Source organism: Equus quagga, chromosome 7 (assembly GCF_021613505.1).
Source record: "Equus quagga isolate Etosha38 chromosome 7, UCLA_HA_Equagga_1.0, whole genome shotgun sequence".
NCBI classification, from domain to species: domain Eukaryota; kingdom Metazoa; phylum Chordata; class Mammalia; order Perissodactyla; family Equidae; genus Equus; species Equus quagga.
Window position 1 is genome coordinate 22,016,281 of NC_060273.1, and position 19,986 is coordinate 22,036,266.

General features: G+C 40.7%; 1 protein-coding gene across 3 annotated transcripts in view; it reads right to left on the reverse strand.

The window, feature by feature from the left end:
• Window positions 1-19,986, reverse strand: part of CORO1A (coronin 1A) — a 38,638-nt gene that overhangs the window by 16,929 nt on the left and 1,723 nt on the right. The window contains exon 1 of one of the 3 annotated variants that reach the window (XM_046668294.1): window positions 19,382-19,471. The exons of 1 other annotated variant lie outside the window; for it this stretch is intronic. Coding sequence is in view for 1 of the 2 variants with exons in the window: in XM_046668290.1 (XP_046524246.1) it covers window positions 1,883-1,938 (56 nt within the window). In the remaining variant the exon portion in view is untranslated. Of the gene's footprint in view, window positions 1-1,882; window positions 1,954-19,381; window positions 19,472-19,986 lie in introns of those variants that run through there. One more of the 3 variants, XM_046668290.1, reaches the window with a different exon arrangement.

The window sequence follows — 19,986 nt, forward strand, 5'->3', positions numbered from 1 at the left end:
CTCTTTTATTATAGCCACCCTAGTTGGTATGAAATGAAATCTCATTGTGCTTTTAATTTGCATTTCCCTAATGACTAATGATGTTGAGCATCTTTTCATGTGCTTATTGGCCATTGGTATATTTTCTTTGAAGGAACGTCTATTCAGATCTTTTGTCCACTTTCAGTTGGGTTGTCTTTTTTAATATTGAATTGTAAGAGCTCTTTATATATTTTGGATATAAGTCTTACATAAGATATACAATTTGCAAATATTTTCTCCTATTCTGTGGGTTGTTTTTTCACTTTCTTGATGGTGTCCTTTGAAGCAAAAAAGTTTTTAATTTTTATGAAGGCTTTTTTTTTTTTTTTAACACTAAGGGCCTACAGTTGTCCCTTACATTTACTTATTTATTTTAAAGATTTTATTTTTCCTTTTTTTCCCCAAAGCCCCCTGGTATACAGTTGTGTATTTGTAGATGTTGGTCCTTCTAGTTGTGGCATGTGGGATGCCACCTCAGCATGGCTTGATGAGTGGGGCCATGTCCGTGCCCAGGATCCAAACTGGAGAAACCCTGGGCCCCTGAAGCAGAATGCACGAACTTAACCACTCAGCCACCAGGCCAGCCCCAAGAATGATTTTTTAACTGTTTTCATAATTAAGAATTTTAATCTCAAAAGTAATACATGTTCATCATTTATTAAATCCTGAAAGATACATAAAGAAAGAGTTGATAATTTCACACTAACCCTCCATTCCCATTGCCCTGAGGTAACCAATGTCAACAACTTGTATATTCCTACACACCTGGTAAAGAATATCCTAAATGTGGGTATTTTCCAGAAAGCCAAAGAAAAGTTCTGGGTAACATAAGCATTAAAAGGAGACGAGGCTTTGAAGGAAATTCCATATGGTACAAATGAAAAAGAACCACAGACAGAAGCGGCGGCCAACTCGCTCAAGAACTCTGTAACAGTGGGCTCCTTAGCACCCTGGTAGCTGACTTACAGCTCATTGACTTTGAGGGCAAAAAAAGATGTGGCTCAAATTTTCAACAATATTCTCAGAAGACAAATTGGTACAAGAACTCCCACTGTTGAATACATCTGCACCCAACAGAATATTTTGTTCGTGTTATTGAAAGGGTATGAATCTCCAGAAATAGCTCTAAATTGTGGAATAATGTTGAGAGAATGCATCAGACACGAACCACTTGCAAAAATCATTTTTGGTCAGAACAATTGTATGATTTCTTCAGATGTGTCGAAATGTCAATATTTGACGTAGCTTCAGATGCATTCGCCACATTCAAGGATTTACTTACAAGACATAAATTGCTCAGTGCAGAATTTTTGGAACAGCATTATGATAGATTCTTCAGTGAACGTGAGAAGTTACTTCATTCAGAAAATTAGGTGACAAAATGACAGTCACCCAAGCTTCTCGGTGAGTTACTATTAGACAGACACAACTTCACGATTATGACAAAATCCATCAGTAAACCTGAGAACCTCAAATTAATGATGAACCTTCTGCGAGACAAAAGTTGTAACATCCAGTTTGAGGCCTTTCACATTTTTAAGGTGTTTGTAGCCAAGCCTAACAAGACACAGCCCATCCTCGACATCCTCCTCTAGAACCAGACCAAACTCAGAGTTCCCCAGCAAGTGTCAGAATGACAGAACTGAGGACGAACAATTTAATGATGAGAAGACCTATCTAGTTAAACAGATCAGGGATTTGAAGAGACCAGCTCAGCAGGAAGCCTAATTTCTAGTCAACATCTAAAATATTAAATCCAAATTCAGCACCTGCTGTTAGCTATTCAGCACCAGGCACTCTTATCGAGTCATGAGGAACATTACTGCTAACCTGCTGTTAAGTGAATGGTTTTTCATTTTACCTTTTTCGTTTTTTTTGGTCCAAGTTGGAGAACGTAGCTGCTGCTTTCTTGCACATGTGGACTTTCTCTTGATCTTAGCGTCATTCCAGAATTCAAAGACTCCGTCAGCTGTAGGAGTTCTGAACATGGCTGGGTTCATGAAGGCAAACGCACAGATGGCATCGGTTTAGGGAAGGAGGACCTCGGTATTACCAGAGACACTTACATATTTGCCTTTATCTTTGCTGAGGATCTAAGCGAAGTTCCTTGGTGAGATTGCTGCCTTCACTAAAGGAAGGTTTGAAATGGGAGGGGAACTGTATCCAAGACGTGAACTTTTGAGGCAGATAAAGTTGACACGCGAATGAATCAATACTGAAAATTTTTTTTTAAAAAAAGGGAAAAAGGAGATGAACCTTAAAAGGAGAATAAAAAGGAACAGCCAATGGACTGCAAACAGGCTAGAAAAATCTTTTTGGGGTGACGGAAATGTTCTAAAACCAGATTGCGGTCATGGTTGCGTAACTCCATAAAGTTACTAAAAGTCATTAAATTGTGCACATAAAATGAGTGAATGTAAGTTATACCTCAATAAAATCATTTAAAAGAGAAAAAAAAAAAACAGCCAGGGAGATAGGAGGAAAATCAGGTGCCAGGGGCACACTCGACTCTGTCGAAGCTTCCTAGACACCCGTGGTGGGCAGAACAGGCCCCCTTAGGGAGGTCCACACCCGATCTCTGGAACCTCTGAATATGTTACCTTACATAGATAAGAGGACTTTGCAGATTTAATTAAGTTTACGGACCTTAAAAGAGGGAGATTATCCTGGATTATTCAGGTGAGCCCAGTCTAATCACATAAGCCTTTAAAAGCAGAGAACTTTCTCCAGCTGGAAGCGAGAGAGACGTGGCAGAAGAAGTCAGAGATTCTCCCCACCCTTGCTAGCTCTGGGAGGTAGGGGCTGTGTGCACACACAGGAGTGAGGCCTCTGGGAGCTGAGCGTGGCCTCCAGCTGACAGCGGCAAGGAAGTGGGGCCTTGGTCTTACCTACAACCACAAGCAACTAGATTCCACCAACAACCTGAATAAGTGGATTCTTCACAGAGCCTCCGCGTCAGAGTGAGTCAGCTGACACCTTGATTTCAGCCTGGTGGCTCCCAGAGCAGAGAAACCAGTTGAGCCAAATTGGACTTCCGAACTACAGATCTGTGAGGCAGTAAATTTGCATTGTTTGAAGTCTCTAAGTTTGTAGTAACTTGTTAGGGCAGCAATAGAAAATTAATACAATACCTATACTAGGCATCTGATATCAGACCCCACCTCAAACCTTTCAACGACTTTTTATTACCTAAAACCAAACAGAGTGTAAACTCCTCTAAGCAGCAGTGTGGCATTCCATGACCCCATGCTTGACTCACTCATCAGCCAAAGGCTGTTTCCCCGCCTGCATGCGCTCCACTCTTACCTCCCTCCCTCTCCTAGGAAGCCTTTTTCATTCTTTTGGACTTAGTCAGGCAACAGGCTCTCCTGTCTGTGATCTATAGCACCCTCTGTATAGTTCCATCATTAAAACACAATATAATAATAATATAGTGTACAATTACACTTATAATGTATTACAATGAGCCATTATGTGCATGTATTCCCTGCTTAGGCTGTAATTGCCTTCAGGGCAGGATCAAATCTTATTCATTTTTGCTTCCCTAGTTCCCTATACACAGTGGATACTCAATAAATATTATTTACATGTCCCATTAGGAAGAAAAAGGTTTTGTAACTAATAAAGAAGCTCATTAGTCTACGAAGAGCTTAGATCCTGAGGAGCCATTCACATGTGCACTCATTAGTAAGGAAGGAGTAGTTTCCTGGATATATTTCCATGACACAGGACTGTGTGTCAGTCCTCAAACTCCACACTGCTCCTCTTACCCTCCTTGTAGATAATGTTTCACAGAACACTGCTGTTGACGCCTGTGGCAGAAAGAATCCTCCTTCCTGGATATCTCAGTGTCAATGGGAACTCCTCGCAGCTACCATGTGCACACTCGCCACCTGGTTACTCATTTGGATGTTGTCTATGTCGGAAGGGCCTAGACATGTGAAACTGCCAGAGCCGGGTGACTAAAGCTTCCACACAGTGCGTTCACCAGCTTAGCCTGGAAGTTTTCCTAACTAGTATCAAGCCAACAGGCATTGGAGGCATTTGCCAATCACTTTTCCTCTCCTCTTGATGATTAATGTCAATGACACAATTTTTGTAGGTTACATAATTAGATCTTTGTTCTTCAGAATGGATTTCCTTTTTTTTTTTAAGGAAGATCAGCCCTGAGCTAACATCTGCTGCCAATCCTGCTCTTTTTGCTGAGGAAGACTGGCCCTGAGCTAACATCTGTGCCCATCTTCCTCTATTTTATGTGGGACACCTACCACAGCATGGCTTGACAAGCGGTGCCATGTCTGCACCCAGGATTCCAACCAGTGAACCCCGGGCCGCCAAAGTGGACCATAGGGAACCTAACCACTGCGCAACCAGGTCAGCCCCTAGAATGGATTTCTACTTGGGAAAAATCATCCCATTATATGTATGACCATTCACCATTTTCTTATGACTTACAATCAGTGCTTTTAACACTGATGAGGTGTGGCAGGGTTAACAATGTTTGCAAAGCACCTCGAAGCCAAACACAAACCCAGGAAACATACCAAAGATGAAGGGATAATGCTGACACTGACTAATGCTAAAATGATCACACACAACCACTGATTCCATCTGTTGGTTCGAGCAGAGCTGGTACTTGCTTTTTCTCGGGTACAGCTTGACTTTTCCTATAAAGGTTTATAACTTGAAGAGTAGAGAAAATGTTGTGTTTTGACTTGAAATTAAAATTATGTTATAATATTATAACACACATATTTAGAGGCAAATGTTCACCGTCAGCTTCCATAAATTGTTGAGAATGATAAACCATGAACTAAGTATTTAGTTTTCTATTCTTTCTCTCACTGATCTCCTCCTTTCAATAAAGAGGATAAGCTCTGTCTCAAATCTAGCATGTAACCTAATGGTGGCTGCATGTGTCAGTAAATGAGTTCCATGGTCATGTCTCCGGCATTGCTGAGCCCTTGATAACGTTTTCCTTTTCCTTAAAATCCACTTACGATGCTCAAACATCAGCTACAATCCTGACGTGCTGACATTCTACTTTTTCACCCATACTCTAACTGGTTCAATCATATGACATCACTAACACCAACCTGAGATCTTCTCAGGAAACAGTACAAATTATCACACTTCATGTATATTTGTAAATGTCTTCAACATTCAAACGTGTGAATGTTTTCCAACAACACCCTGAAGCTGAGTAACATGATAAAATACTCTCTTCTAGCAGAAAATTCACATCCTACAGCATGGATAAACCTTGAAGACATTATGCAAAGTGAAATAAGCAGTCACAGAAAGACAAATGTAGTATGATTTCACCTCTATGAGTTAACCAGAATAGTCAAATTCATAGAAACAGAAAGTATAACGGTGGTTGCCAGGAACTCGGGGGACGAGGGAATGGAGAGTTCTTGTTTAATGTGTGCAGAGTTTCAGTTTGAGAAGATAAAGAGTTCTGGAGATGAGTCGCTCAACAATGTGATGCATTAATGCTGCTGAGCTGCACACTTAGAAATGGTTAAGTTGGTACATTTCATGTTATATGTAGTCCATTCTTACAAAGTCCTATACAGGCAGAACTAAACTGGATTGCTTAGAGATTTAGACATCGGAGGGAAAACTAAAAGGCAAGGCAAGGAGATGGTCATCACAACAGTCACAGTGGTCAATACGTCTCCAGGGTGGGGACCAGACTGGGATTGGGCTTGGGCTTCTGGGGATGCTGGCAATCTTTTGCTTCTTGACCTAGGTGATAGTTTTTTGTTTTGTTTTGTTTGCTTTGAAAGATTAGCCCTGAGCTAACATCTGTTGCCAATCTTCCTCCACTTTATATGTGGGTCACTGCCACAGCATGGCTGACAAGTGGTGTAGGTCCGCTCCTGGGATCCAAACCTGCAAACCTGGGCCACCAAAGCAGAGCACATCAAACTTAACTACCACACCATGGGGCCAGCCCTGGTGATGGTTTTTTTAAAAATACACACTTCTACAACAAAAGAAAAAAAAATACTCACGGAATGAATTTCTAGATTGATGGGGCCCAACACAGTGAATGGAAACAGATCTAGACCAAGATTTTTAGAACACTGGGGCCAGGGAATTTCCCCACATGCTTCCAGAGAGACAAAACAGTTTTCTTTTTTTATATATTTTTTTTTTTGAGGAAGATTAGCCCTGAGCTAACATCTGCTGCCGATCCTCCTCTTTTTGCTGAGGAAGACTGGCCCTGAACTAACGTCCATGCCCATCTTCCTCCACTTTATATGTGGGATGCCAGCCACAGCATGGCTTTTGCCAAGCGGTGCCATGTCTGCACCTGGGATCCAAACCAGCAAACCCTAGGCTGCCAAAGCGGAATGTGTGTACTTAAGTGCTGCGCCATCGGGCCAGCCCCCAAAACAGTTTTCTAATAGTCATGAACCAGAATGGAACTGGATTTCTCAGTGTCAACAATGGGAGCCAGAAGACAGAGCTGGCATTCAAAATACTGAGGACAAATGATTTCCAATCTTGAATTCTTTGCCCAAGCTATTAAGTGTGAAAGTAAAATAAAGATATTTTTAGACATCCAAAGTCTCAAAAATGTACCCTTACTTATCAAGGTACTAGAGAATGTAGCAACAACAACAAGGGCTAAAGCAAGAAAGAGGGAGACATGGAATCCAAGAAACTAGGGATCCAACTCAAGAAAGACATGACGAAGTCCCTGTAGATGGTGAAGGGAGTTCTCGAGGAGACAGCTCTGCAGCAGGCCTGGAGAAGCACCCTTCAGACGGAAGCAGGTCATTAGGCTGCAGAGGTGTCTTAAAGGAAATAAAACCAATAGAAATCTAATGTGTTTGAATGTAATGAGATATTTACACCTCGAGGCAGAGTTTAGGATTGAATTAGTGTTATACAAACAAAGTAAACAAATAATAAAAACAGGACACAATCATTAACTCAGTGGCAGGGCAAGGGGAAACAAAAAGTGCAAGAAAAGAGAAGTAGTCATAGTAACTCCATGGTTCAGCTGTGGGTAACTTTTACGTATAATTATAGGGATGTAAGCTGAATAACTATGTAACCAAAACTGTGATACAGTAACACGAGGCGGGCGGGGGGGGGGGGGGGGGGGAACGGACAAAAACAGAAAGTGAGAGATGAAAGAAAGCCTCAACTTCCAAAATGATAATAATACCTAAAGCCAAAAAAAACCCTACAGAGAATACATAAGAATCAGCTAAAGGGGTTGAGTGTAGTGCCTCTGGGGAACAGGAGATGAGCAACGGGGAAGCTCTGGTTTTTCATAATAAGCCTCATTGAATTCCTAAACATGTGCATATGTGACTTTGGAAAATAAATAAATAAACTTAATTGAGATGGAGAAGAATTTTCCCACTTTCTCTATGTCTGCGTTTTTCTAAGAAGCATATGCTTCTTTATTTTTCATTATTTATTTATTTATTTTTTGGGGGGGAGGAAGATTAGCCCTGAGCCATCATCCACCCCCAATCCTCTTTTTGCTGAGGAAGATTGGCCCTGAGCTAACATCTGTGCTCATCTTCCTCTATTTTATACGTGGGACGCCTGCCACAGCATGGCTTGATAAACAGTGGGTAGGTCCATGCCTGGGATCCGAATCAGCTAACCCACAGGCCACAGAAGTGGAATGCGTGAACTTAACCACTGCGCCACTGGGCAGGCCCCGCATTATGTTTATTTTTTAATGAGAAGATGTTTTAATTGATCAAAAGAAGATATTAGCTGAAAATAAATATTTCTGATCATTGATTTGGCAACCTTCCGGCTAGGGATATATACTTCACATTTGTAAATAATTATTTGTGAAGCTGAGGCAGTTTTAAAACATGGCCATAAATTCTTTTTTTTTAATAGCTTAAAGCAGTAGCCATTTTATTGAGTGTACAAGTCTACGGGTTGGCTAAGCAGTTCTTCTAAGCCATAAATTCCTTGACACTCCTCCCTCGAGAGGTGGGGTCTATGGTCCCTCCCCTTAATCTGGGCTGGCTGTGACTGCCTCACTAAAGAGTGTGCTGGAAGTGATGTTCCAAGGATGGGTCATTAAAGGCCATGCAGTTTTCACCTTGCTCACTGGAACACTCGTTCTTGGAGTCTCAAATGCCCAAGTAAGAAGTCCAACTACCCTGCCACAACCACGCTGCTAAGAACATTCGTTGACACTGTGGTTGACAGTCCCATCTGAGCCTGTCCTCACCCATCCCAGCCCAGGTGACAGTCATATGAGTGAAGAAGCCATCTTGGAAGTGGATGCCCCAGTCCCAGCTGTTCCAACCCCAGCTGTTAGCCTCACCCCAAGCTGTCGAGGTCATCTGAGCTGAGGCTCAGACATCATGGAACAGGGTATAGCTTTTCCTGATATGGCTTTTCCAAATTCCTGATCCACAGAATCAATGAACATTAAAAAAAAAAAAAAGTTATTTTATGCCATTAAATATTATGATGGTTTGTTACACTATGTAATAGATAAATGAAACAAAAGCTAAAGGAAAAAGCAGTATGTAATTAGGTACTAATGTACTCAGTGTGTAGAAGACAATGCCTCTGACTATTACAATGCTAAATTAATCATTCGATGCTAAATGAATGAACAATTATCTCATTGCCCGTACTAAATATTTTTCTCTTTACGTTGCAATAGTAAACTAATATGTGTAATTTTAATTATCATTTTAAGAAGATCCAACCAAAAAAAGCCCGTTACTCCTTCATTCCCTTTAGTTCCTGACAAAGAAGCAACGGGAGAAGCACTTAGGGAACTAAAGTGGCTGCACAGGATATTCGGTGATAGAGGATGGAAGAGCTACCTACTCAGGGATAAACACGGAAGACTGACATAACCCTAGAAGAATAGTAGCAGGATGGGTGTACCTCGGAATCGACTGAGATTGTGAAACATGCTATTGACAACAAAAAGGGCTTTTATAGCTATATTTGGAGCAAGAAGAAGGAAGAAATGGGCCCATTGCTTAGGGTAGATGGTGTAATATTAACAGATGATCAAGAGAAAGCAGAACCTCCCAACTTTCTCTTGGTTTGTCTTCTATAAGGAGAATGATGCTCAAGATTAAAATAGTTTCAGGCTGTGGCCCAGAGGAAATTGAAGCTCCCAGGAAGGGAAGAACGGTAAGAGAACACTAAGTCAATTGAAATGTTCAAGACCCCAGATTTACGCGCAGTCCATCCCCCGAGATGCTGAAAGAAACTGGAGATATGATTTTGGAACTATTGAGACAGACTTTGAGAATTTTAGAAAAAATGAAAAGTACTGGGGACCGGCAAATATCATTCTGAATTTCAAGAAATTTTAAAAAGTAATTTATAAAACTGCTCACCAATGACTTTGGCATTAGTCACTTGGACAAAGTTCCAGGTTCTATATTCTCTAGGTGATTTGTGAGCACCAAGTAGGGGAGCAGTGAGAACTACTCATGCTGGATTAACCTCGTTTCCCTTTTTCTCAGGGTCACAACACTCTTAGATGGGGAAACCTTAAGACTTTAATTGCTTTCTGCTTTGATTTCAAGGAAGAAACACAGTCTTTTAGGACATCCTTGCAGACCATATAAAGAAACCTGAGCACAAGTACAAGGAATTTGGTGAGTCTACAGTAGTTTGAACATTAATATTAATTAAATGTTGATTTTGGGGGCCGGCCCTGTGGCTGAGTGGTTAAGTTCCCACGCTCCACTTCAGCGGCCCAGGGTTTCATGGGTTCAGATCCTGGGCGCGGACATGGCACCACTCTTTGGGCCATGCTGAGGTGGCGTCCCACACGGCACAACCAGAGGCACTCACAACTAGAATATACAACTATGTACTGGGGGCCTTTGGGGAGAAGAAGAAGAAGGAAAGAAAAAAAGAAAAAGATTGGCAACAGATGTTAGTTCAGGTGCCAACCTTTAAAAAGAAAAAAAATGTTCATTTTGGTGGTGTCAGCAAAAGTGGCAGAGGAAAGGACTTATGAAAATTCACTCCTACATACAAGCAATGAAAACCCTGCAAAAATTGTCACAATCAGCTTTTTCAAAACTCCGTAAAGTGACCAAAGACTTGCAGCAACTTGGGGAACGCTTATACAAGGAAAATGGCTGAATTTTGGTAAGTACAGTGTTTTGTGACATCTTAACTTGCCTGAGTCCTGTCCCCTGCCTCCAGCCCTATTGCAACCTTGAAAATAACCCACATTCCCAGTGCAACCTGGCAGCCACTGGAGGGAACAGAATGGAGCTGGAGGGCTTTCCAAGTCTTATTCCCAAAGAACTGTCATTACTGGCACTGTGTGTTTGGTCCTTGGGAGATCCCACTTACAAGGCTGTCTGTATTTGACTTCACAGGGAGCTTGCCCATTGTGAAAATGCTTCTCCCTACGGGTCATTTGTCGAAAACATTTACAGGCAAGTGTTTTAACTTTGCAGCTGCCTGAGGTAGTGGACAGCTGTTAAGGCGAACAGTTGACTAATCAAAAAGCTTAAAAGGAAAGCTGAGGGAGATCAAAGCTCTGAGATGACAATGCGAGGAGCTCCACATACCCACACCCCAGAAAAACAAGCAAAGCTGGTGAAAATTATTTAAAAACAAGACAAAACAAAATAACCTTAAAGTCTCTGGAAATTGTCCTAATGGCATATAGCCAATGAAGAAAGATTTATTCAAGAAAATCCACTAAAACTTGGTAAGAATACGGAGAGTCTGCAGCATTTGAGCCACAACCAATTCCCTCCCAGACTCCTCCCTCCTTCCCCCCAGCTTAGCCTGAGGGAGACTCCACTCTGAGTAGGTGTGGCCAGGAAGGCAGAGCTCCCTCTCCCCTCAGCTCCCAATCAAAGAAAATACTACACATGAAAATATTTACTTAAAGCAAAAGAAAGCAGTAAAGGAAGAAGCAAGAAAAAAAGACAGGAGACATATGAAAACAAAAATTTAACTGGTGGATGAAAACTCAACCATATTAATAATATTACATGTGAACAGATTAAACAATCCCATCAAAAGGCAGAAATTGTCAGACTGGATAATCTTTAGGTGACACACTTTAGATCAGAAGATACACAGGTTGAAAGTAACAGGATGGAAAAAAGATACATCATCTAAAAAGCAATCCTAAGAAAGTTGGAGGAGCTATACTAATATCAGAGAAAATAGACTTTAAAACAAAAAAATGTTACTACAGATAAAGAGAGACATTTTATAATAAAAAGATCAACCCATCAGGAAGATATAACAATTATAATCATATATACACCAACAACAGAGCCTCAAAATATATGAAGTAAAGGCTGACAGAATTGAGGGGGAAAATAGAAAATTCAACAATAACAGTTGGAGATGTCAACACTCCACTTTCAGTAATGGACAAAATGATGAGGCAGTGGAACAACAAAGAAAGAGAAGACTTGAGCAACACTAAACACAAAGCAGACCTAACAGATATCTATAGAATGCCCCACCCAACAGCAGCAGATACACATTCTTCTCTCTCTCTCTCTGTTTTTTTGGTGAGGAAGATTGGCCCTGAGCTAACATCTATTGCCAAGCTTCCTCTTTTTGCTTGAGGAAGATTCTCGCTAACATCTGTGCCAATCTTCCTCTATTTTGTATGTGGGACGCCACCACAGCATAGCTTGATGAGCGGTGTGTAGGTCCACGCCCAAGATCCAAACCCGCAAGGTTTCTTTTTGGGGTGATGAAAATGTTCTGGAATTAGATAGTGGTGATGGTGACACAACCTTGAGTATACACTAAAAGTCACTGAATTGTACACTTTAAAATAGTGAATTTTATGAGATATGAATTATATCTCAATAAAAAACTTGATTTCAAGTAATGAAGTATTAGTATACACAAGAACATAGATTAATCTCAAAAGTATTATCTGAGTGTAAGAAGTCAAACACAAATGCCACCTGCTATATGATTCCATTTATATGATATCCTAGAAAAAGCAAAACTAGAGTGACAGAAGTAGATCAACCGTTGCCTGGAGGAGAGAATCACTGGAGAGGGGCTTTTTTTTTTTGCTTCCTGCTTTTTCTCCCCAAATCCCCCCAGTTCAGGGTTGTATATTTTAGTTGTGGGTCCTTCTAGTTGTGGCACATGGGACACCATCTCAGCATGGCCTGACGAGCGGTGCCATGTCCACGCCCAGGATCTGAACCCGTGAAACCCTGGGCCACCGAAGCGCATGAACTTAACCACTAGGCCACGGGGCCAGCCCCTGGAAAGGGGCTTTTTAGTTTAAAGAAACTGTGCTAGGGCTGGCCCGGTGGCGCAGTGGTGAAGTTCACACGTTCTGTTTCTCGGCAGCCCGGGGTTCACTGGTTCAGATCCCAGGTGCAGACATGGCACCACTGGTCAAGCCATGCTGTGGTAGGCGTCCCACATATAAAGTAGAGGAAGATGGGCATGGATGTTAGCTCAGGGCCAGTCTTCCTCAGCAAAAAGAGGAGGATTGGCAGTAGTTAGCTCAGGGCTAATCTTCCTCAAAAAAAAAAAAAAAAGAAAGAAAGAAAGAAAAGAAATTGTTCTATACCCTGACTAAGGTGATTGTATACAACTACCAAAATTCATCAAGTTGTATATGTACTTAAAATGGGTGGGTTTTATTGAATGTAATTAATATCTTAATTTTAAAAACAATAAAAATTTGTGTCCACTTAGGGAGGTGTCTCCAATGATAAGAGATGTCCAACATCTGTACATCCTTTGCAGTTTTAAGGCCTGCATGTTCAAAAACCTCCAAAAGTTTACCACACATACGAAGTTTGTGAAGTAGACAGAAACAGTTTTATTATCTCCAATTTATACTTGATAAAACTAAAGTTTAGAAAAGTTATGCTACCTACCCAGGTTCATAGATAAAAGCATTTAAATCTCAACATCCCTCTGAAGTGAGTACTACATTCTCTTTTTCAGAAAAGAAAACTGAGGAAGAAGTTAAACTGATAAGTGGGGACAGGATTCAAACTCAGGCAGTCTGATTCCAGAACCTGTATTTTTGTTTTACTTTGTTTTTTCATATTAAAGAGAAGCAAGATGACATAGGCCAAGCGATATACGTTTGCAGGCTGAATATGGCCTTGGAACACCCATTTACAGCCTCTACTCTAAAGTCATACAGGCGTAGGTTTGAGCCCCAGACTTGACACTTATCATGTGTGTTTCAAGCAAGCCACCCAACTTTTCCACTCCAGCTTCCCCGTGAGTGAAAAGAGGGTGGCGTCTGGACACTTCACAATGCTGGTGTGAAAATCACATAAGATCACGTACCCCAAAAAATCTAGCACTCAGTAGGCACTCAGTTTAGCTATCGCCTACCTAGCACAAAGGTACTCAATAAATGTATGTTGAAATAATATAATCAAGGCTTCTGCAGTTGATGGAAATACATCTCATCTCTCCACGGCTCTGGGAAGTAAATTCACAGAAGGAGAAAGAGAAGGGAGCTTGCAGCCCCCACTCCATCACCTCTCAATTAATCTATAATGACAAATGGTGATAATTTCCATGAAAGAAAAGAACACCATGAGAGAGGCAAACGAACAGCATATATTTTAGATTGGGGGTTAAGGGAAAGGCTTGTGTGGAAGTGAATAAAATATTGGGCCAATACTCCTACTGTACTCCCACTGCTCACACTACATATAGAAAATGGTATCTATTTTGGATACTGCATTTTAACAGGAACACAGTCAACTCTGAGCTCATCGAGAAAAGTGCATTCCAGCTGATGAAGGGTGTGGAGGCTATGGCATAAATATAAATACAAAAATTCATTCATTCAACAAATATGAAGTGTAAAACACTACTTGATACTTGGGGGGGTTAAAAGTAAAGATACCAGCATTATGGCCTTCGAGAAATTTTACAACCTAGTAGGGACAGCAAGGTGAGTACATAAATATAACACAAATTTGACATTAGCTCTAAGACATACGAGCTACAGATTTGGCACATGCAGCTGGAGAATACCAAGAAAGACCTCATAAAGGAGTGGTATTTGAGCTAATCTTGCAAATAGAAAGGATTCCTTTTATTAAAAAAACCATATAAAGAGCATCTCAAATAACAGAATAGCATAAGCAAAGGTGCAGAAGCAGGAATGTGTGTGGTATGCAAGCCACTGAGAAATTCAGTGTGGCTAGAGCAAAAGCTTCATCTAGATAAGGAGCCTGAAAAGATAGATTTGGATCCAAGTAAGTAAGGCCTAGGATGTTGGGAAGGAATTTGGACTTCATTTGGCAGTTAATGGGAGGGATTAAGAATTTCTAAACAAAAAAAAGAATTTCTAAACAGGGGCCGGCCCTGTGGCTGACTGGTTAAGTTCGCGTGCTCTGCTTTGGTGGCCCAGGGTTTCGTCAGTTTGAATCCTGGGTGCGGACATGGCACTGCTCATCAGGCCATGCTGAGGCGGTGTCCCACATGCCACAAGTAGAAGAATCCACAACTACAAATATACAACTATGTACTGGGGGGCTTTGGGGAGAAAAAGGAAAAATGAAATCTTAAAAAAAAAAAAAAGAATTTCTAAACAGAAACATTGTAATGGACACTGCTGTTTTGCCTGCTCAACACTTTCTGGGGATAGCATCCCAATTTTCCTTAGGAAAACCATCCCTCCCCCAGCCCTGTTCATGTCATGCAAGTAGAGATAACTAAACTCCAAATGCCACATTGACTGGTTCAGGGATTTGCACAGGCTCCAAACAGAACCAATAACCAATGGGAGTCGAGGATGGGGTTTTAGTTACAAGGAGACAAGAAAGAGAGAGAGAGAGAGGAAGAAACAGAGACAGAGATAGAGACAAAGAGACAGAAAGAGATGAGCTTTTCCTCCTGATGGAGTTACTGGAAAAAAAAATCAGACACGAATCTAGAACTGCTGGTAGCCATCTTGCCACCATGAGAGGAACCATCTGAGAATGGAACCAATTCAGAAGAAAGCAAAGCTCAGAGATGGGACCTAAGTCCTGATGACATTGTTTGAGTCCCCTGGAGCCAACTGTGCCTTAATATCTACCTCTAAACCTTTCAGTAAGAAAGCCAAGAAATTTCCTTTCTTGTTTAAGTTGGTTTGAGCTGGGTCTTTGACCACTTGTTACTGAAAGATTCCTGCTTAATACAAACCTCATGAGAGCTGTTTTAGGCATCTCTGAGGAGGAAGAAGCCTGAAGGAAAGGAGACTAGTCAGTACAATAGTTACAGCGGAGTACAACAACAGAGGCAGAGGGAAATGAGGAATCGCACGGAAACGCCAGCCAAACCCAAAGTGAAGCACATTCTACAAAATAACTGGCCTGGCTGGTAATCTTCAAAAGGGTCAAAGTCACGAAAGAAAGAAAAAAAAAAAGACTAAGTAACAGAGTAACTGTTCCAGATTAAAGGAAATGGAGTCATAACAACTAAATGCAACATGTGATCCTGAATTGGATCCTGAACCAGAAAATGGAGATTAGTGAGACAAAAAGCTGAAAAATATCTGTAGATTAACTCTATTACAGTTAACGTCTTGACTCTGCAGAAATACAACGGATTATAAGAGAATACTCCAAAAACTATATGCCAGCAAAACGGATAACCTAGAGGAAATGGATAAATTCTTGGACTCCTACAATCTCCCAAAGCTCACTCGAGAAGAAGCAGACAATTTGAACAGACCAATCACAAGGAAAGAGATTGAAACAGCAATCAAAAGCATCCCAAAGAATAAAACCCCAGGACCAGATGGCTTTCCTGGGGAATTCTACCAAACTTTCAGAGAGGATTTAAGACCTATCCTTTTTAAGCTATTCCAAAAAATTAGGGAAGATGGAACACTTCCTAACACATTCTACGAGGCCAGCATCACTCTGATACCAAAGCCTGACAAGGACAGCACGAAAAAAGAGAACTACAGGCCAATATCACTGATGAACATAGATGCAAAAATTCTCAACAAAATTTTGGCAACCCAAATTCAGCAATTCATCAAAAGGATCATACATCATGATCAAGTGGGATTCATACCAGGGACACAGGGATGATTCAACATCCGCAAATCAATCAACGTGATACACCACATCAACAAACTAAGGAATAAAAACCACATGATCATCTCAATAGATGCAGAGAAAGCATTTGATAAGATCCAACAGCCATTTATGATAAAAACTCTGAACAAAATGGGCATAGAAGGGAACTACCTCAACATAATAAAGGCCATATATGACAGACCCACAGCCAACATCATACTCAATGGGCAAAAACTGAGCACCATCCCCCTGAGAACAGGAACAAGACAAGGATGCCCTCTATCACCACTCTTATTCAACATAGTACTGGAGGTCCTGGCCAGAGCAATCAGACAAGAAAAAGGAATAAAAGGAATCCAAATAGGGAGGGAAGAAGTGAAACTCTCGCTGTTTGCAGACAGCATGATCTTATATATAGAAAACCCCAAAGAATCCATTGGAAAACTTTTAGAAGTAATCAACAACTACAGCAAAGTTGCAGGGTATAAAATCAATTTACATAAATCAGTGGCATTTCTATACTCTAATAACAAACTAACAGAAAAAGAACTCAAGAACACAATACCATTCACAATCGCAACAAAAAGAATAAAATACTTCAGGGTGAATTTAACTAAAGAAGTGAAAGACCTATATAATGAAAATTACAAGGGTTTTCTGAAAGAAATGGATGATGACATAAAGAGATGGAAAGACATTCTATGCACATGGACTGGAAGAATAAACATAGTTAAAATGTCCATTCTACCTAAAGCAATCTACAGATTCAACCCCATCCCAATCAGAATCCCAATGACATTCTTTATAGAAATATAACAAAGAATCCTAAAATTCATACGGGGCAACAAAAGACCCCGAATTGCTAAAGCAATCCTGAGAAAAAAGAACATAGCTGGAGGCATCACAATCCCTGACTTCAAAACATACTACAAAGCTACAGTAACCAAAACAGCATGGTACTGGTACAAAAACAGGTGCACAGATCAATGGAACAGAAGTGAAAGCCCAGAAATAAAACCACACAGCTATGGACAGCTAATCTTCGACAAATGAGCTGAGGGCCTACAATGGAGAAAAGAAAGTCTCTTCAACAAATGGGGCTGGGAAAACTGGAAAGCCACATGGGAAAGAATGAAAACTGACCATTCTTTTTCACCATTCACCAAAATAAACTAAAATGGATCAAAGACCTAAAGCTGAGACCTGAAACCATAAGACTTCTAGAAGAAAATGTAGGCAGTACACTCTTTGACATCAGTATTAAAAGGATCTTTTCGGACACCATGTCTTCTCAGACAAGGGAAACAATAGAAAGAATAAACAAATGGGACTGCATCAGACTAAAGAGCTTCTTCAAGGCAAATGAAAACAGGATTGAAACAAAAAAACAACCCACTAACTGGGAAAAAATATTTGCAAGTAATACATCCGACAAAGGCTTAATATCCATAATATATAAAGAACTCAACAAAAAAAAATTAAACAACCCAATCAAAAAATGGGCAGGAGACATGAACAGACATTTCTCCAAAGAAGATATACGGATGGCCAATAGGCACATGAAAGGATGTTCATCATTGCTGATCATCAGGGAAATGCAAATCAAAACTACAGTAAGATATCACCTTACACCCATTAGAATGACAAAAATAACTAAAACAAATAGTAACAAATGTTAGAGAGGTTGTGGAGAAAAAGGAACCCTCATACACTGCTGGTGGGAATGCAAGCTGGTGCAGCCACTATGGAAAACAGTATGGAGAGTCCTCAAAAAATTAAAAATAGAACTACCATATGATCCAGCCATCCCACTACTGGGTATCCATCCAAAGAGCTTGAAGTCAGCAATTCCAAAAGTCCTATGCACCCCAATGTTCACTGCAGCATTATTTACAATAGCCAAGACGTGGAAGCAACCTAAGTGCCCATCAACTGATGATTGGATAAAGATGTGGTATATATATACAATGGAATACTACTCAGCCGTAAAAAAGAACAAAATCGTCCCATTTGCAATAACATGGATGGAACTTGAGGGAATAACATTAAGTGAAATAAGCCAGATAGAGAAGGACAGTCTCTGCCTGACTCCACTCATATGAGAAATTTAAACATGTGGACAAAGAGAACAGATTAGTGGCTACCAGGGGAAAGGGGGGTTGGAGGGTGGGCACAAAGGGTGAAGGGGTGCACCTACAACATGACTGACAGACAATAATGTACAATTGAAATTTCACAAGATTGTAACCTACCATTAACTCAATAAAAAATTTTTAAAAAGTTAACGTCTTGATGTTAATAATGTACTGTGTTTATTTAAAATGTTAACATTCAGGTTGATGAGTGTTGATGAAGGGTATAGAGAAATTCTTTGAACTATTTTTGCAACTTTTCGATAAGTTTTGAAATTATTTAAAAAGTAAAAAAATATATACACAATTAGAGTTTGAACAATAGCAGAGGGGATGGCTTCAGGAAATATTATGGTCATAAAATGACAAGGAGTTGACTAGATATGGAGAAAAATTGAAAAATGAGAAAACAACAAGGTTCAACTCTGAGAGAATGGTGATGGTACTGAAGCAAATAGAGTCTGGAAGAGAAACAGGTTTGGGACTAAAAAGGAAGACTTTCATTGGACATGCTGAATTTTTTGTGTCAGCCAGCCTGCAAGGGAACCAAAGCTATCCAGCAAACACTGAAACTCTGGAACTGGAACTAGGAAGAAAGGCAATGGCTAGGAAAGAGATTTTACATAAAGGAAAAAGTTGACACCACAGGAATGTGATGAAGTGACTAAGGGAGACATTGTAGAGAAAGAAGTCTGGTGAGAAGGACAGCCCAGGGAAGGAGCCCAGCGCGGGCAGGCAGAGCTGACCACAAAGATTTCAGAGAAGGGATCAGCTGGAGAATGCTTACACCAGAGGAGAGATGCTTGGGCATAGCTGTTCTCTAACATATGAAGAAGTGTTACAAGAAAACTGTAACAGATGTTTTTTGATTTTCAAAAAAGGCCAGTAACTTAAATCTTGATAAATTACTACATGTGTTCTGACCCCTGTTCCTGCACATTTGCTGCCTTCTGTCTCTGCTGGCTAGCTGAGTTAGTTGAAATGGGAATGCTCATTTGTTCCCTTCAAATGTTACTCACTTGTGTTACCTTGGGCAAATTACCCACTGGCCTCTCTTGTGACCTTGACATCACAAACAGACAAGAACTGGCTTAAAACTTAGTCTAGGTAGACCCAGAGGATAGAGCTAAACCTAATAGGAGCCATTAAAAAAACTGTAATAATGCAGCGAGCTGTGAGGTAATGACCTACCTGATGGAGGAAATGATTCCCAGGGCTCCTTCCAACCCCGTAGTTTCACAAGCTTCTGATTTTTTTTTCTGTTAAGTGTTCATAGTATCTACTTCATATGTCTTCTGCGAGGATGATAGGAGATAAAGTACATAAAAGTGCCTGGCACAGAATAGCTCTTCAGTCTAAGTTGAATGTGAATCTATGAAAGGGACTAAGAAATCCCAGTCCAATCTCCTGGAAGTACCAATCTTAGCCACTAGAGGGGAATCTCAGCCACACTCCTCTAACAAGACTTGGCTACGGGTTGAGGCGGCACGCACCCCTCCGGATACACCAGCCTTTCCTATGCCGGGAAACTCACTCCCACTCAGGAAACCTGGCTCCATGCTGAACTCCAGGGTGTTTTCTCTGAGTCACTATACTCTCCCACAGTTGCAAAATGGTCTGGCAAAAGTCCCTCAAAGGCTTTTACTGCTTACTAATATCCAAACCCCTTGCCAGAATCCAAGGCCTTCCTCAATCTGGCTGCTCATGCTGCTCCTTCTCCTTGATGCTTTTCTTCTACCCCAAACTTCTGAAACCCCACTTCTTTTTCAATGACACAAATGCCATCTCCTCCTTTA